Here is a 17,787-nt window from a genome sequence, read left to right on the forward strand (position 1 = left end):
CAAAGCATGTAAGTACATAATTTGCAATCTTTATGTAAACATGCATCCGTAGCGCGGCACAAAACAAAACAAATAAAAAAATGACAGGGGCTCTGTGAGAACGTCACGTTCGAAATGCGCTACGAAAGGTACAATGCCCATTGTGCCCATGCCCATTATGCCTCATTATGCCTTGGGGTAGTGGGCCGCACCTTACGTGGCGAATTTCTCAATTCATTATGATTAATTTATTTGTTGTTGTGGTTGGGGGGGAGGGCTGAATCTCCAAAAGCACTTCACGCTTATGAAACATGCGTAGGGGATTGGATTGTTTTGAGCTCCGTTGACGAAGTTTATTAGGAAATCACCATCGGGCGCCAACCGTATGACATGCAGGAACATTCCAAGGGTTTCGCAGCTCTCCAACTTCCCAGGGTTCAATCAGGGATATTACCAGGATTTAATTTTGTGCTGGTGTCCAGTTGGGGAAGCGATGACCCTATCTGCTGCGTTTGTGACGTTTTTGGCCTTTCTAGCTGGTCTAGTCGGGGGAGAGCTACTGAGAAAATCCCTGATATGAAGGCACGGCTTCTTTCATCACACTGAACATTGGCATAAGTTTGACGTATCAAGCGAGCTTCTTGGACGTCTGCGCGTCAAGATCTCGACGAATTCCACAATCCGCCGTTTCAAAAAGAGATGCTGCCGCCACGCGGCGAACCGATGCAACAAGATGGTAGGCTACACGGGTTGGTGGAAAGCCTCCTCTCGTCATGTGAGCTTTTGATCTGCGTGTGGCTTGTTGCTTTTAGTTGCGTTTACGTTGGTTTTTAAACTGTGTCGGTCGCCGGCGCGTTCTCAGAGAACGTGCGACCTGGCAGTCGCTTGTTTGAAGGAGGCTACGAGGCAATAACTGAAGGATGGAACCGAAGCGTGGAGCTCGGTCCGTGTCTAACCAAAGAGCAGGTGTGCGGCTTCATGCGTTCGTGCAACACAGTGTCCATGCGACAACTTCAAAAGGGCTTCCTATTCAAAGAAGAAGGACTCGTGCGAAACGTGCACCACAATGCGGTGTCGGAGGAGAGCGAAGTTGCTTTGTACAAGGCGGTGTGCGCTCCCTCCATGAAGAAAGTGCTGTATATTGTTTCCGCTGCCTTGAATAAGAAATCAAGCACCGTCGGAGCATACTGCCACTGCCCTGCTGGGTAAGTACCGGGATTGCCCACGTTTTTAAGTGAGTTCAATTGTTGTACAGTTCCTATTGCTTGTATTTATGTCCACTGTAGCACGGTTACTGAAAGCGAAATGTATAGCGTATTTAATGGAAGGAGCGCGTTTAATAGGCAGTGACAAAAGCAATAGTACGCTGCATTCTAAACTCTGTACCTTCTAAAATCCCGGTTTATAAGGTGCATTTTTGCTAAAATGTACGCTATATTTTATACGGTACGCGCTGCATTGTCTTATAAGCCGTTTAGCTTGGACAATACGAGGGGATTTCATAAGGTACGCCAGCTATAAGGTTCACAATTCAGAAGGTACTACATTCATAAGGTACCCCTTTTATCAGGTTCGTAGTTTAAGAGGTACAGCGAATATCAGGTACATATCTTAGAAGGTATGTGAAATATCAGGTACGCGCTGTATCAGGTACGCCTCCTATGAGGTACTCTGCTTATAAGACTCGCTAGATATCAGGTACGAGGAGTATCCCGAATATATAGGGTACGATTATGCCATAAGTACATTCTAAAATCTGTACCTCTTAAAAACCCCTTTTATAAGGTACATTTTTGCAAAAATGTACCCCTTAGTTTATGCGGTACGAAAGCGCCTATAAGGCACAGCACTTACAAGGTACTGCCGTCTGAGAAGTACCCCCATATAAAGGGTACAGCCGTCTAGAAGGTACACTCGTATAAGTGGTACAGCCGTGTAAGAGGTAGTGCCGTCTAACAGGTACGTCCGTCCAAAAGGTGCTGCCGTCTAACAGGTACAGCCATTTTAGAGGTACCGTCGTCTAAAAGGTACAACCGTCTAAGAGGTACAGCCGTCTAACAGGTACGCCCGTCTAAGACGTACATCCTTCTAAGAGGTACATCCGTCTAAGAGGAATAGCCGTCTAACAGGTACGCCCGTCTAAGGGGTACAGTTGTCCAAGAAGTATACAGTCCACACACAACGGAGAGGAACATGTTTGTGGTGACATAATCTGTACGTGACGTATTGCACGCACAGAAATGCACGACGGCCATCATCTATTGTGCGTTTACGCTTTGGTATTGGTGTATCAGTAGTTGTAATATACACTCGCCGAAGTGTGCATCTGTAACACACGCAAAGGTGACCAACGTGTTGCAAGCACATGCGGGACAAAGACAAAAGGCGATCTAAACACTGAACCGCCCTTTATTTGACCTTCAGCGATTTTAGCAGCTGCGAAATTCGTGGCTTTCTGTACGGTTTCGAGAATTCGTTGTCGTCCACAACATATATTTGCAGCAGGCCTAAAAACTGGCCAAAAGCAGCAGGGTATGTCATGTTTTTTACGTAGTAAACTGTCAAGCAAGCAGCAGAGCAACGCAAAATCAAGCATGCCCGACGGTTCCAGCTGCACAGCCTCTCCGTCACTACACCAAACAAGGCTCTCCTACCCGAAAAAGAGTTTCGGTCCCGGAGAGACTACCTTTTCGGGGACGATTTGGAGAGGAACGCCTCAATTAGTTCGTATTTGTGCCTTCCAAAAGTGTTGTCTCAAACAAAGGAAGCAGCCCACATACCGTTGATATCAGATCATAATTGGAATTTTTTGGACGTAAGAATACGCCCACATCGACGAACGTCGGCGATTCTTTTCCTTCATGGCTGAAAAAGCCGCCAGGATGTTGGTCATCTCCGCCATTGCTTGATCAAAGCTTTTGCGGAATCTGACGTCGAATTCCGGTATCAGCTGAGAAACAAATGAAGTTTAGATATTACAGATAAAACTACACTGTCGGTTTGAGCAGTAACAGCACAGCAAAGCCATTCACTTCGCTTGATTTATTTCGATCGTAATGAATAATTGACGAACTACATTGCTAACATGACAAACTGCACGGCTACGCCGTTAAGTGAATACGTCATTCTGACCCATGAGGTTTTGCCGACTGGCTACTCTTGGTGCTTGACTTTTCCAGCAAAGTAATGTATCAAGGCGATCAGATTTCGCTCCAGTGTAGGGTTATAATTTTATTCCCCGGAGAGCTAGATTCGAAACAATCCATTGGAGGTGGCCATGCCTTGGGGTAGTAGTGTTCGTTAATCGACTGACGTGAGGTGCAGTGGCGCGCAGACTTGTCTTAACCAGCGCAGCGCATGTCATTGGGCGCTGATAGGCAGCTGGAAGCGAGGTTGGGATGATCCACTATCCCCCCGCACAGCGGATGAGTTCGTGTTTCGACATCTCCGTTGTGCGTACCGACCCTGATTGATTTGTAAAAGAAAAAAAATGAAGATGTTAGTCCCCAGCCACTCGGGGCTGGCTACTACATAGCGCGTTATTCAGAAAAGAAAGGGAAACTACACAAATCTATACACTTTCAAACGGAATAGAAACGGAATGTATGAAAACATCACCACAAAACTTTGCACAAACTTTGCAGTCCACGTGCGAAATCTCAATGCTCAACAAAACAAAGAGCGTCACAATGTGTCACAGAGGTCCGTCGAGACGAGAAATTGCACAAGGGCACCCTCTCTTCAACGGGATAGTGAATCATCCCAAACTCGTTTCCAGCTGTCTATCAGCGCCTGATGACACGCGCTCCGCTGGTTAAGGCAAGTGTACGCCGCCACTGTATCTACATCGAAAAATATTTCAGCGCTACAACTGGGACGATAACCTTCAGCTCTAGTCCAACAGGACCGCTTAGCTTACCCCCACACTCCCACCTAGTGTCTATTTAAATGTTGTTGTGCAATAAACCTGTCAGCTGAGTTTGAGACCGTGTTTCTGTTTTCTGTTATCGTCCCTACCTCGTCTCGGGTTTTCAAGTCATGAATATACTGGAAGCCGAGTGCAATCGGGGTGGACGGGTAGGTGGAAAGCCTTGAAGAGATTCGTGAAACTAAAGAACACTGATAAGACACATACCGTCCACCTATTGCACTCGACTTTTGAGTGCACTGTGCTGCTTGGGAGACAAGCCTGAACTAATACACTGAAGTGGAACGCTTCTAGGTTGTTACAACCCTCAATACAATCGCATACGTATATATACTCTGGCAAGCTACCGTTCACTACGCTCACCCTACACATGCACGTTTTGGGAAACGGCATGCACGTTGTTGTAGCAGAAACGAACAACGTTAAAGAGCAACTTACCATGAGCAGGTACACCTACCCGGTCTTTCCATGTCCCTTAACCGGTCAACTTAACCGTGCGAAGACGGCGGCTTCCTGATCACAAATAACCTTCACACGCGGACGCGGCTGCACTTATAACACATGTTTCTTCCGTAGGATCAAAGGTTCGATTCACTAGATATGAGGCAAGATAAACAAAAAACAAGAAACTGACCCGGCTGACCTCATGAAACCACTGGAAGGTGTGGCTTGTTGGTTCTTCGACAGCTTACTGTTCCGGAATGTTTTTAGTTTTCATGTTGGCCTAAAGAAAACCTGCCTCCTTCACGAACACACGGAGAGAGTTCAATCTCTTTTATCAATGTAAATACCAAATAACCAATAAACATCACATATACAGAACGGCATTTTCCTTGCTCACTGTCTAGCTTGTGTTCGTAATATACTTGAAACAAACGCAGACAATTTAAACAAAAGTACCACGATTGAGGCTCTTTAGCTGACGACATAGACAGGAAACGTGTTATCATCAGCCGTGAATGAAACAATCATATAGTTGTAAATCAACAGCTAATCATTATCTCCGAGTCCGTGCGATGTACATGCATTATCTGACTGCATCGAACCCCTTGGGGCGTTACTTGGGCGCAAGAAGTGCTGAAAGCAGCGGAAAGCACAATAAGATTTTGCGCAAGAGGTACTGCCTTATAAGGTACAAGTCACGGTACCTCATAAACTGACGGTGTACCCCATAAATATGCTTGTACCTCACACATACAAAGCGAGATCCTTTGTCTAGCCCAGTACCTCTTAAAGCAACTGCGGAAAAGCGCGAATGTACCTGATATTTACCAGGTACAGCTCGATATAAGGTACGTTATAAGGTACCGATTTTAGAGTGTACCATCGTGGTACTCATGTAAACGCCTATTGTAAAACGTTTGCTACTACTTTAAGGCGCTTCTGTCTCCCAACCTCCTAGAAGCACCAATACTGTCCACGATGTGATGTTGCTGAAATGACAGCTATCATACTTTTATTTTTCCCAAGCCTTTCAGAAACCTGCCAGCATGTTGCAGCGCTCCTGTTTACGCTTGTAGAGAAAGAAAACTCCAGGATGTCCAGCACACACGTGCTGCGCACGTGGACTGCACCCTCAGAAGGAAGGAACCTTTCCACTGGTATCCTCATGCTCATCACTACATGCCTGCTTTCATACATTTTGAGGTCATCCCTCATACAGAAGTTAGGAACGGCATACCTTGTGAGCCAACATGTTAACACAGTGTGGTTATACATATTGCTTGTTGAATCGCAGCAAAACGACCCGTTTTGAAAACGGAACACCGAAAACTTGGGTGACATTGTGTTCGCACTATATCTGACATTGTGCAGCGAGTGTTTCTCGGCGTCGAACGTCTCCCCCTTTCCTTTCCCCCGTTTTCCTTTATGCTTTATCCTGTTTGGTTGTTTGTTTGTTTGTCCTATTTTTCGTAGCTGACCTTTCTCTTTCTTTCTTTTTACCCACAAACAAGTTTTGGAGTAGCCAGTTCTGACTGGGTCGGGACTAACCTCTCCATATTTTTCTTTCTTTTCCAATCCAATCCAATCCAATCCGATCCGATCCGACCCTCCAGTGCCTTTCAAAGATATCACATTTCGGAAGCTGATTGTCAACAGACCGGCACAAAAGATTAGGAGGAAGAGGGATTATAGCCCGTGTGACCGAGTTGCTGAAGGAAACGGAGGTTTAGTTGGTAGTGTGAGTGAAATTTTCCCAGGCTGTCAGTGATTTTCGCTACAGTGGACTGCATGAAAAAAATACTGGGGCCCCTACACCTATTGAAGATGAGACGGAAGTTCAGCCGCAGTCCAGGTGTACTCCCCACCGCCCAGTGTCCGACACGGAAAGCCTTTGGAGTGACAAATCGCTAACAGAAGTCAAAAAGCACCTCCAAGGTGAGATCTAAGAAGCACTTGGAATGCGCTCACAAAATTCTGCAATGTGCAATACAAAATTTGAAAATTGATGCCCTGGTGAGATTATTAACTCAAAAAGAAAAAGTGTCTTCTCATAACACTGTATTAGGGATCCTGTTTGCCATTAGCATAGACACCATGTATATACAACCACAAACAAGACCCTGCTGTGTGTGCAAGTTTCCGTTGCATTAAATACAGTCCTAAAAAAAAAAGATGCAGTACACCAAACATGTCCAGCATATGTATGAAAACATGGGTATGATTGTAAATGTTTCAGCAATTATGCAACTGGATGATTCCAGGAGAGCCACGATCACACGGAGAACAAAAGGACAAGCTGGGAACACATCGTGGTTTGAAGAGAGAAGAAGACCGCTAACAGCATCAAACATTCGCAGAGCTGTAAAGTGCCGGAATCCTGAGGGCTTTTTGCGACAAATTATGTATCAGACTAACCATGCGTACTCCGCGGCCCAGCTGTACTGGGTTCAGCACGAGGAGGATGCCGTTGCTGGGCTTTTTAGACTAATGTCGGTTCTTTATGATGATGAAGTTGTAGTTGAGGAAACTGGGCTGCATATTCATCAACAGTATCCCTTTCTTGCTGCCTCCCCTGATACGCTTGTCAGATATGGAAACATGACTGGCCTCCTAGATGTGAAGTGTATGTACAAACGTATGATGAAAACGCAGAAGGAGGTGGTATATTGGAGCTAGGTGGCTGCCCTAAGGGCGCCTGCAGCTCCAGTTCTTACGCGTTAAATTATAATATTTGGGAGTGATGGAATTTAGAAGCTGTCTTTTATACCGCTGTCTTTAAGGAAGCGCAGAGCGCTTTCAGTGCAGTGAACCCATGCATGCAGTGACCCCAGCTTCTGTTGCTTTTTGTCCGAGGGCAGCGTAACCCTAAAGAAGGAACATGCATATTACATGCAGGTGCAGGGGCAACTTGCATTGATATCACTCTCCTGATGCAACTTTGTGCTTTGGTCAAATGTTACATGTGAAATCTGCAAAGGCCAGGAGCAGAAGTGCGGTAGGTGTATGGCCAGATCAATTAATGTAGGGAGGATTTATGCAGACACGATGTACTGGGAAAAGGAGATGTTGCCTGGCCTTGTTCCTGAACTTCTCACTACGCGAGTTAAACGGAAAGGTTGCCTTCACCTAAGCGGCCCAGGGTATATCCCATATGAAAGAGCAAATAAAGGTTATTGTACTCGTGTGCCTTCATCGGCAGGGCTAGTAATGAAAATCAGGAAAGTAATGACACACTGAACGAAGGACTGATGTGGACTCTCCTGGAGATTTGCATCACAGTTGTGTGCTTGACATGCAAATGTGTTTGAAGTTTCACAGTGTGTTCCTCTATGATGCCATCGAGCGATCCAACAACTGCAGAGCCAAAATAACAAGACTGGAATATTTTATTAGAAAAGACAAACAAGAAAGCCCTTAGTGATATAGTGCACCAAATTAGGCATTGCACGAGGCACATCTGAATGCAAAAAAAAAAAAAAAAAAATGGTGCCGACGTATTTGGTGCACATTTTACAGTGTGATAAATAAAATGCTCCAACACCACTCAGTCATTTGTGTTCCCTTTCGCATCCTTTGCCTGCGTATCGTACGTCACTCGGATAAAATTGCACTTTTAGTACATCACATTACACATACCAAAGGCAGGTATTGCACGATAGCAAACTGCTCATGCAAGCCTCACAAGATGCTGTTCGGAACACAGCAGAGGTCGAAAAGGGCAGACAGGAATAACATCGAGAGTGACAGCTACTCCTGCTCTGCCTTCTTGACGGACCTATGCGAGGCCGAATATCTGAGGTCAAATGGAATATTTACAAAAACTTAGAATGTCGAATCGAATACCGAATATTAACCGAAAATGTGTGTTCTGTTTGCCGGGGTGGCTTATTCTATGGCGGAAGTTTAGCAGTATTCGAATAGCATTACCAGTAGTCAAACAAGAAACATTTCAGAATTTATTGTGTTTATCGCTGCCTTCTTTGAATAATCTGAATTATAGTCTACTTTCATGCTTACGTCCTCAGCAAAAGCTCATTCTTATCCAAGGTGGGTAAACTGAAAGGCAAAATGGCCAGCATTTGCAAATAACTTTATATTTTGTTGTGGAGAAAAGGATGATGTTCGACGTGCTCAGGACTAAGGTCTTTGCCGCCGAGCTGTTACAGCAGTTACACGCTCAATATGGATATGAGCACTTGCTATTCTGCGTGCGTTATGCACATCTTCCTTTGTCATTTGTTTAGGCTTCCTGAATGGAGGCATGTGCACAGTAGCAATGTCAGATAGTGCCTGCACTTTAAACCCTCTATCTACCATTACAGCATCTCCGGGCAACAGGACCTCAAGGAATGCGCTCGAATAAAACACGTACACACATCAGGTGTTGTACATACAAGCACTTTGAATATGTTACAATGCTTGTAAAATGAAAATGTGCTCCACTGAGCTGGAGGGTTTCTGAATTCCAACCTCAGTACAATCTATGTACCCTGGTGTCCTCAAAACCTTGGAAGGAAGCCGGCTGCTGGTAGATATCGCTACGCTTCATCTTTTGTAGGAAATCTGGTTATGGCAGACAACTCTCTATCAAGGAGGTTTATCCATGTGGTGAAAATGCGACTAAAGTTTCCTGGAGAAATTCCGAAGTTTTTGGATGCCTCCTTCACTGACATCCCCACTCTAAGCCTGACAAGAGCCATAAAGAATTCTTCCTCTAGGGTAAAACTCTTTGGCCTTCCGCTGTTATCACATCCGGTTTTAGCACGACCATCTCTATAATACACAACCATAACAGCCGCCCGTTCGCCTATGGGACTTCCGTCCGCGCCTCGAGGAGCAGAAGTGCCGTATTTACGCGCGGAGCGCCCGCCAGGGACGCCATTTGCGGGACCCAGAAGAGCGCCTGTGTAGCTCAGCTGTGTGCAATATGAGTGGCCCTTGTGGTTAATTCTTCGTGCGTACATGTTTGTGTATTGTCGCAGGTTCTCTGTTCATGTAGAGCTAAGAGTTCTGAAACTAAATACTCAGAAATAGGCTGTGCTCTGAAGCGTAGGTGGCATGTAAAACTGTGAAACTCGCGCACTATGTGCCGTACATCGTACATATAAACTTGGCAGCAGCACCTTGTGTGTTGGGCAAGTTATCATGCGTTTATGATTGTCAGACGCAAGCGCGTTCAGACTTTACATTTCACGTGACAGGCGTTCCGTGTTAACATACAGAGCAGTTACAGAGAATGGGTGAATGCGACCGTAAGAAGAAACTGTTCCTGGCAAAAAGATGACTGACGCCTGTTACGACGTCCAAAAGAATTTGTTGTATAAGCAAGCACTTCAGTTTTAAATCAGCAGTTGATTTTGTTTTCCTACTTATTGGTCCCTTTTTATTTTACTTTTACACTTTTTTTTCTTCTTTTGCGGTTTGCCATTACAGTGCTCTGCTAACCATTATAATACTGTTCGGATAGAAGCCACTGTGAGAATTTTTCTTGATGGTGGCTTTTCTGCGACGCTACCTTTTGGTGCCTTTTTGTGTTCGTTTTGCACCCCTGCGAGATGCAAGGCTGTGTAAACTTCGTGATCACTAAACGTAGGTACCGTAGCCACGGTGCCACGTCTGAGAATTTTGCGCTTTGCGCCGATGCTAAAGTCTTCGGCCTTGAAATGCTGAGAACACGCAGAGTTCGAGCTAGCATGCAGGCGAAAAACGATTTTAGATGGAGAGTTTTTCGCTGTTGCTGCAGACAATGGTCGCGGCTAACTACTTTGTTGTACGAAGCATCTTCATCAAATTTAATGCAAGCATTTGCTCATCGCCACTAGTGAAGATGCTGTTCCCCTTGGCGAATGTGATTGTACGGCCGAACACAACAACCCTAAGTGATGCTGTCAAAAACTTCTAATATTAAATTTACCGTGATAATCTAACAAATAAATGCTATTTTTCCTTGCTGACTTGTTTTTATGTTCATCGTTATTTCTGTAATTCTAGATGACATCTTCGTCACAGTATTTACGGTACTAGTTACGGCATTTAAGTACTGTATGTTTTATATTTAAATACTCCTATCCAAAAGTATGTATGAAGAGTATTTAGACACCCCTTTCAACAAAGTATTTTGTATTTATATTTAAATACTCAAAAAATACATTTATGTCCACCCCTACAGGGGTGGACATAAATGCATGCGTGGCCTCCGACCAGCTAGCTAGCTGGTCGGAGGCCACGGTTCATTATTCGTTTTATTTATTTATTTATTTTTTCAGAGAGCAGAGAGCACAAGCCGCAGCCGATGAAGCAACGATCGAACAACTCGATCGAAGCATACAGCTTTGTGTTTGTAAAAGAACCTCACCTTGGATGTGACTGCCACACAGTCTGGCGTATTTAGGTGGGAGCCATGGTTTGCCATCTGTACCTTGTCGCCTGACAGGACTAATCCAGGCTTTTCTTTGCTCGGGATGATGTTTTTCAGATGGAAACCGAAAGAACCGCAGACAGTCACACTGTTTAAAATGTACATTGCAGCCGACAGCTTCACACGACGTTGGCATACCTTCAAATTCGCATCGCACAAAACGGGGAATGCAACTGAATGATCGCCGCCAGCAAAAGCGAGCAACTACCACGCTGCTTTTGCCTACCTGATTATTTCCACTTCCTCCCTCTCGGCTCGCGGCGGTCGCACGCATGCGCGCCACGCATATTCTGAAAAGCCGGATGGTGCGTCGAAAGTAACTGGTAAATTTTCACTTAGGAACTGCAGCTAAATTCCGATAACTTCGTTAGTACTTCAGTGCTTCAAGCCCGAAGAATTGATGTTACTGAAATCTCGTCAGATACAACACGAACGTGCTAGCAAGTTCACATAACGGAAGATTTCAGGTAAATGTGTCTTACCATGGCAAAGGAACGGGACGTTACGCTGGTTCTTTCGTCGATACAATATCCACAAGCGCATACGTTCCGAGAAAAGACTGAGCCTCTTCGTGCGCCACTGAGGAGAGATACACGCAGAACTTCAAGGAAACCGTCTGCGTCTCCACACTTTTGTACCGACTGTGGTGTCAACTGTAAAGTTGGGACATATATAACTAAACCCTATTGAGTCGGTGTGGCTAAAAACTTGCAAACAACGTTTAAACGCATCTGCTTTCAATTGTCTTGCCCTTATACGGAACAATGGAAAAGTAGACATGTTTTTGGTCACTTCATATTTATTGCTTTTGCCCACACTGAAGCGCCGTTAGCACTGAGAGCAATTACTTTCACACTGACCAAATGGGGCCTTATTGACGTTCCCAAAGGCTGTTTTAAACTGGCTAAAGAAACGAAACTGCAGGGGAGAAAAAGCCAACGCATGCCGCTAAGAGCCGTGTATAGGGAGAGTCTGGCCATTCTGTGATCTTTTGCCGTCCGGTGATGGGAACCCGCCGTGACGCCGGAGCAGTCGTCGCTCCGCCCACTTAGCCGGAAAGAAAGGCGAGCCGCGGCGGCACGGGGGATTTCAACGCTGTACCTCCACTCCAAAACGGCGGAATGGGAGATTTCAAGGCGGTAGCTCTGATCCAAAATGGTGCCACTGACCTTGGCACCGTCCGTCGTGTGACGTCACATGACGTGCTTTGAGACAGGCTCCTGCCAACTGCCAAACTCTCCTAATAAACAGCTCTGGCGCCGCTCACAGGGGATGGCTTCTGGCGAAGTTCGAACCACCGCGCATGGGGAACACGAAATCAATGAGAGTTTATTGCTCTGTATGCCTGCGAGCGGGATCTTTATTTTTTAGGCATTTTTGACTTTTCTAACTCCGACCATCAGGCGGGAGGTGGATATCAGAAACGCAAACAATAAGAAGAACTTGGCCTCCCAAGTGCAGCCGATTTTCCGCGCAGATCTTCCGTGCGCTGACGTTTCGTGTCATATGCAAGCCGATTGCAGAGCTTCCTATTACAATATGCGCTTGTATTAACAGCCTCCGTCGACCTAATTTACCAACCACGGGATTCTGCCGATATGTCACGACTCGCGGAAGGCCCATCTTGGTTGTCAGATAGATAGCTTCTGGAGGAGGGGGGAGACTGCCCCGGAAAGTTTCGAGCCCCCCTCACCTCCCGCGCTGCGTCACGACGAACCAGAAGTCTGGTCACTGTCAGACCCGCGTCCACGGCATGTACAGAACCCGGACGCAACGGGACGAGCGCGAAAGAACCTTCAAATGTGTAGAACGAAGCGGAGGCAAGCGAGCGTATGTGCAGACACCCATCGCACGCCAGCAACGGATATGATATAGCAATTGATGGTTATGTTATCGGCACAAGTAGTTATTTGTGGACGTGGTAACTGGTAGATACAGTATGCGAAAGGGTTCACTTTATTTTCCATTACAAATCGTCTTGTCTGGCCGTCGATAACATGACATGAGCATTGGCAAGAAATAGTGTTCCCATGTTTCAGGTCTAAAACATTTTATGCACACGGACCACAAGAAGCTAAGCTACCTCCGACCAACTGTTCACCACGCGAAACAGGTTGCTTGAGTTTCATTCTGAGTTTACGTTGGACATCTATATGTAAGCCCCTCATTTCAGGGGAAAGCTGCTGTGGTCGATCCTCCTCGCATTGTACCCCTCCCGTCCGAAGAAGCATCCCCGGTGGTCGACGTAATCGAGGCGCACTAAATGCATAGTCGATGAAGTCATGCGGGCTGGTGGTGCTGGTGATGTAGCAGACGCGAATGACTTGTGGACGAGGCCCCATTTACGGCGAAGAACTGTGTGGGTTACCATCTCTGCAATTTGAGTTCGTATCACTGCATTCTTCACCTCCCCGAACTTGAAGCAGCTGCAGTCGCACACCATGTCCATTCACACTAGTCACGGAAAGCGCCTTTCGAGGTAGTTCACAACCTTCCCCATCCCAGCATCCGTGCTGTCCAGCACTCTGTATCAGCAGTCGGTACAAAAGGCATTTCTTTATCCTGTATATAATTTTTATTTTTAAAAAAAGTCATGAGCGTAGTATCCCCACGAAGAGAGTATATGTGTCTACAAGATGACCAATTACCCAAAATTCATTAATTAACTTTGTAATCAGGGAATTCGGTGGAAAAGCGTGATTGCAGAATGGAGGAGACAATCCTCGTTGAAAGTCATTCTATCTTTCAAAAATCTTTAAACAACCACTTGCTGTGAAATAAATTTTGCTATGCAAGTAGGCCGAAACCACAAGAGTAGGCTTATCTGGGCCGCAACGCGGTGGCGGTGGTGGTGATGGTGAAAGGGCTTGCCGTTGTCGGCCTCACGTATGTGGGCAACGTCACGACTGACGCCCTGGGGAAATGTGCGTCCTGGGCCGACTTCTAGGGGAACTGTGCCGACATGTGCAACGCGGTGGTGGTGGTGGTGTAACTGCTTGCCGTAGTCGGCCTCGCAAGGCGGGCAACGTCACGACTAACGCAGGTCCGTAAAAAAAGAAAAAAAAGAAAAAGGAAACGGGAAAGACAGGACTGTAGATTCGGATTTGCAGTGAAGTCCAATCAGGGGTTGAGCGATGAGCAGCGTTGAGCGATGAGCGGTAGAACACCAGAAAATGAATATTGAAAATAAAAATCACTGTGGGGATGCTTGACTAAGGTGTTGGTGTACTCGGCGAAATGGCCACTTGTGATGCGTTCTTAGAGACGATATATCAGCTTGGTATCCCTCAGCAACGCGGGTGATCTGGCAAGCAGAGCACCACCTACTCCAATCATCTCCATGGCTCCAAAGCGCGTGGCCCTCTCACGTGGAATGAGCGCGGTGCCCTCTGCGCTCACGACGGGCTCGAATTCGGTTTCGGTTCCTTTGCATAGCAAAATTCGACGATGGATATTTCAACGCACGATTATTTAAAAATGGAATGACTTTCAACTAGGATTGTCTCCCATTCCACTATCTCGCTTTTGCCAGAAATCTCATACTATACGATTTTCAAAACAGATGCGCGCGCCAGCAACCGTGCGGCGCAAAGCAGCATGGGAACTTTGAGGGACACTGCTCCGTCGTCTGCTTGGGTTATAGTTTACGCTGGTATGTGTTGCTCCTGCGGGAATGTTGTTGTTCTTCTTCTGCCTCCGCCTCTAGCCGTCTCGTAATGCTTCAAGACGCTCTAAGTTCTCATGAGCCCTTGCGTGCAAGATGCCAATACATATATTAAGAAGTTAATTAACGAATTTCCGAGTAATTAGCCATCTAGTACTTACGTGCTGTCTTCGAGAGGATGTCTGCCTCGCCTAATAAATCAACCGCAAAAACGACATGTCTTATGCGCTCGTAGCTGTTTTATAAATAATCTGTATAAGCCCTGTATACCCCGGAATGAAGGTCAGCGTCGGATGCTGGATCTGAAGCCCACGTAGGCACACCTTGATCAAGTACCTCGCAACTCGAACCGTGCCCTTCTTTCTCCCGGCCCCGCTCGATCATGCCCAGGTGCCTTTAAAGTCAATAGATTCGTTACGCCGCAATTTAAGTCCTTAACAGTTTTAAACGTCGCATACGGCAGTCTTTAAGTTTTTGTTTTGTGGCTTCCCCCCAATCAGTATCCCCGTGTTCGCTACAGTGCTTTCTTTCCGAGAAGATCCGCGCGCATTTTGCTTCGTTCTCCGGCACAACAAAATGGCCACAAACTTTTCTCTGAATCTGTGGCTAAAAATGCTGTACAAAAGCGGGTTGCAAGCGGACGAAAAATACGCCATCATGTTCACGAAAATCAGGAACGGCCAGGTCTGCTCGAAGCGCGTCGGAGAAAACGTGTTGTAGAAGAGCAGGGCTTGGTGCGGAGAGAAGCTGATGAAATAAACGGCCACGCCTGCGACCAGCATCTTGATGACTCCACGTCGCGCTCGCATGGCTCTTGCGTACTTCTCGCGTCCCACAGCAGGCTCCATTGCGTGGAACAACTCGCTGCTGAAGAGCTTTCTGCCAACAAACGTGTATAGCACTACCTGCGAAAGAAAGAGCGGACGCCGGTCACAAAGACTTCATTTTTATCACACAAAATTTATCGGTCACAAATGCGGATGCTTGTATACACATTGTGTTTGAGGATTAGGCAGCCTTCGCACGGGCCAACTTTTTCCAGCAACTCGAAGCAGCTCGAAACAATGTCTTACGAGCAATTTCGAGACCGCGTTCACATGTAGTAACTCGGTAGCTCCACACACAAGCAACCTTACGGCGACTGGAGAATGTGTGTTCGAATCGAACTGCTGATGTCTTTTCTTTGGCTGCCTTTTGTCAAGTTTTAGTCGGTGTTTCGCGCCAAAAGATCATCATTACTTTTAAAAAAATGGCTATTGACATGTTTTCGTGACGATAGTAAGAAAAAAAAATTCTCAGGTGCACCTGCAGGATATGTTGAACCCATGAATCCACGAACGACATCCACCACGCCATCGCGAGCCACGCATAGCAACACTTCCCCCACTGATTGGTCGGTGCACGAGCAACTTCTCAAGTTTTCAGTCGGGGAGCGATTCCAAGCAACTCGAGTTGCTGGAGGTTGCCGGTGTCGCCCGACTGCCAGCAACTCGAAAATTCCCCATAGTTGCTGGAAAAAATTGCCCCGTGCGAACACTGCCTTAGCAAAGTTTAACTCGAATTCTGTTAAATTTTCCATCGCCATTCGTTCTGGTAATTTCAATGGCTCCAGGAAGGACAACACCCCCACAAGGATTGCCATTGCAAACATCACACAATAGGTGTCTGAAAAGTGCGTACCCGTTTCAGGATTTTTTCTTCAAAAATGAACTGGCCTTAAAGGAGGTACGAACTCCTATCTGCAGCTATTGAGCTACGGGTGTAATAGCTGTATTGTTGTTCTTCTGCGCTTCGTAATTCTATTTACACGTTCTTGTTTAATACTTCTCCTTCATAATAACGCATTATTATTATTATTATGTACGAAACGTCAAATAATGGTACGACCCTGTTCTCAGGAATATCTGATTTAATAGTGCACGTTCCATCCCGAAAAATCCACCATGAGCATTGCAAACAGAAAACAACAAAAATGTTCCAGCGCAATACACATACCGCAGCTAATTTCGGCTACAGCGACATTCAGATGCAGGAAATTCATATTATTGAACCGGTTCGTGAACCGAACCTTTTAGAATTAACCGGTTTGAATCGCTACCGTTGCCTTCCGGAGCTGAACCGGAACTAAACCCTTTTGGCGAACCCGAACCCGAACCGAACCAATAACATTTTCGGTTCGACCCTCTGGTATCCACTTCTGGTCCAACTCGACTTCCGGTTCCCCACCTCCGGTGTATGCTTGACTTCCGGTTTGACACTTTCAATTACTACATGTAAGTTCATTCGATTAACCTTTAATTAGCCTCAGTTACTTTCAATTACCCTGTAATTAGCCTTTAACTACCGAAGGTAACCGCAGGTTACATAAGGTAATCCTTGAATTTAATTTATATCCCCTTTAATAACGTCTACTTGCTTTGCTAACTCTCAATTCCCTTTAATTGGCATTAATTACTTCCGGTAATATGCGGTTAGCTTCGGTAATCTTTACTTTGAGTTAATATTTCTACTAAATATAGCTCTCAACTCAACTTTCTTGCTTTAATTGCCTTTAATTACCTCTAATTACCTTCAATTACTCTCACCCCTTACGCTTAGTTACCTTCGACTACTTCCATTTCAGAACATTTACCTCCATTTACATTTACCCCCTTATATCCCCTTTACATGTCCACTTAGACCGCTCTCTCGGTTCGGCTTCACCATCTCACACACGGACACACGCACATACATACAGCTTTTTCCATTTTGACACTCCTAATGCTAACGCATTAATAGTGACGAACGAGTTGCTAATATGGCCTAAAATGTTGCACAGAAAATGTGGAACCGTGCGCGTCTCTCGTTTGACGCGCCTTGTTTTCTACGGTGCAATTCACTTTCTTTCTGCCTCCGACGACGACGACAGTACCACGACCTGCTAGATTATAACGACCATGTCACAATCAGCAACCCCTATGAGGAGCCTGTCCGCACGATCCGCCAGGGGCGCTACTCATCGGCACGCCACGATTGAACGATGGAAATTTGAATTCTGAACGCGCAGAAGCGTATGTACGACTACCGTAGCAGACGACAGCGATAGCTCCTATGAAAACGCGTAGAATGATGATGATAATCAACCCCAGAATGAAACTGTTCTGTTTCTGAACTGTTCCAGAATCTGTGGAACGTCCACCGCTTGTACAGAAATACTAAGGTAAGCTGAAGTACAAAGTATTGTAGAAGTTGAGGAAGCAACAACTTGGTCGATGAGTAGTGCCACCGCTAGCTTCCAAAAATGCGGCGCTGGGAAGGGGTCCGTACGACATGGTCGTTATAATCTAGTAGGTCGTGGACAGCACACAGCGTAGG

The 17,787-nt window shown here is 45.9% G+C and overlaps 1 protein-coding gene across 1 annotated transcript in view; it reads right to left on the reverse strand.

The window, feature by feature from the left end:
• Positions 1–14,096: 14,096 nt before the first annotated feature.
• LOC135388787 (neuropeptide receptor 15-like) overlaps positions 14,097–17,787 on the reverse strand; it is a 289,581-nt gene continuing 285,890 nt past the window's right edge. Inside the window, exon 3 of the mRNA XM_064618586.1 lies at positions 14,097–15,338. Coding sequence (XP_064474656.1) covers positions 14,877–15,338 — 462 coding nt within the window. The 3' untranslated portion in view covers positions 14,097–14,876. The remainder of the gene's footprint in view (positions 15,339–17,787) is intronic.

The sequence above is a fragment of the Ornithodoros turicata genome, chromosome 3 (genome assembly GCF_037126465.1).
Source record: "Ornithodoros turicata isolate Travis chromosome 3, ASM3712646v1, whole genome shotgun sequence".
NCBI classification, from domain to species: domain Eukaryota; kingdom Metazoa; phylum Arthropoda; class Arachnida; order Ixodida; family Argasidae; genus Ornithodoros; species Ornithodoros turicata.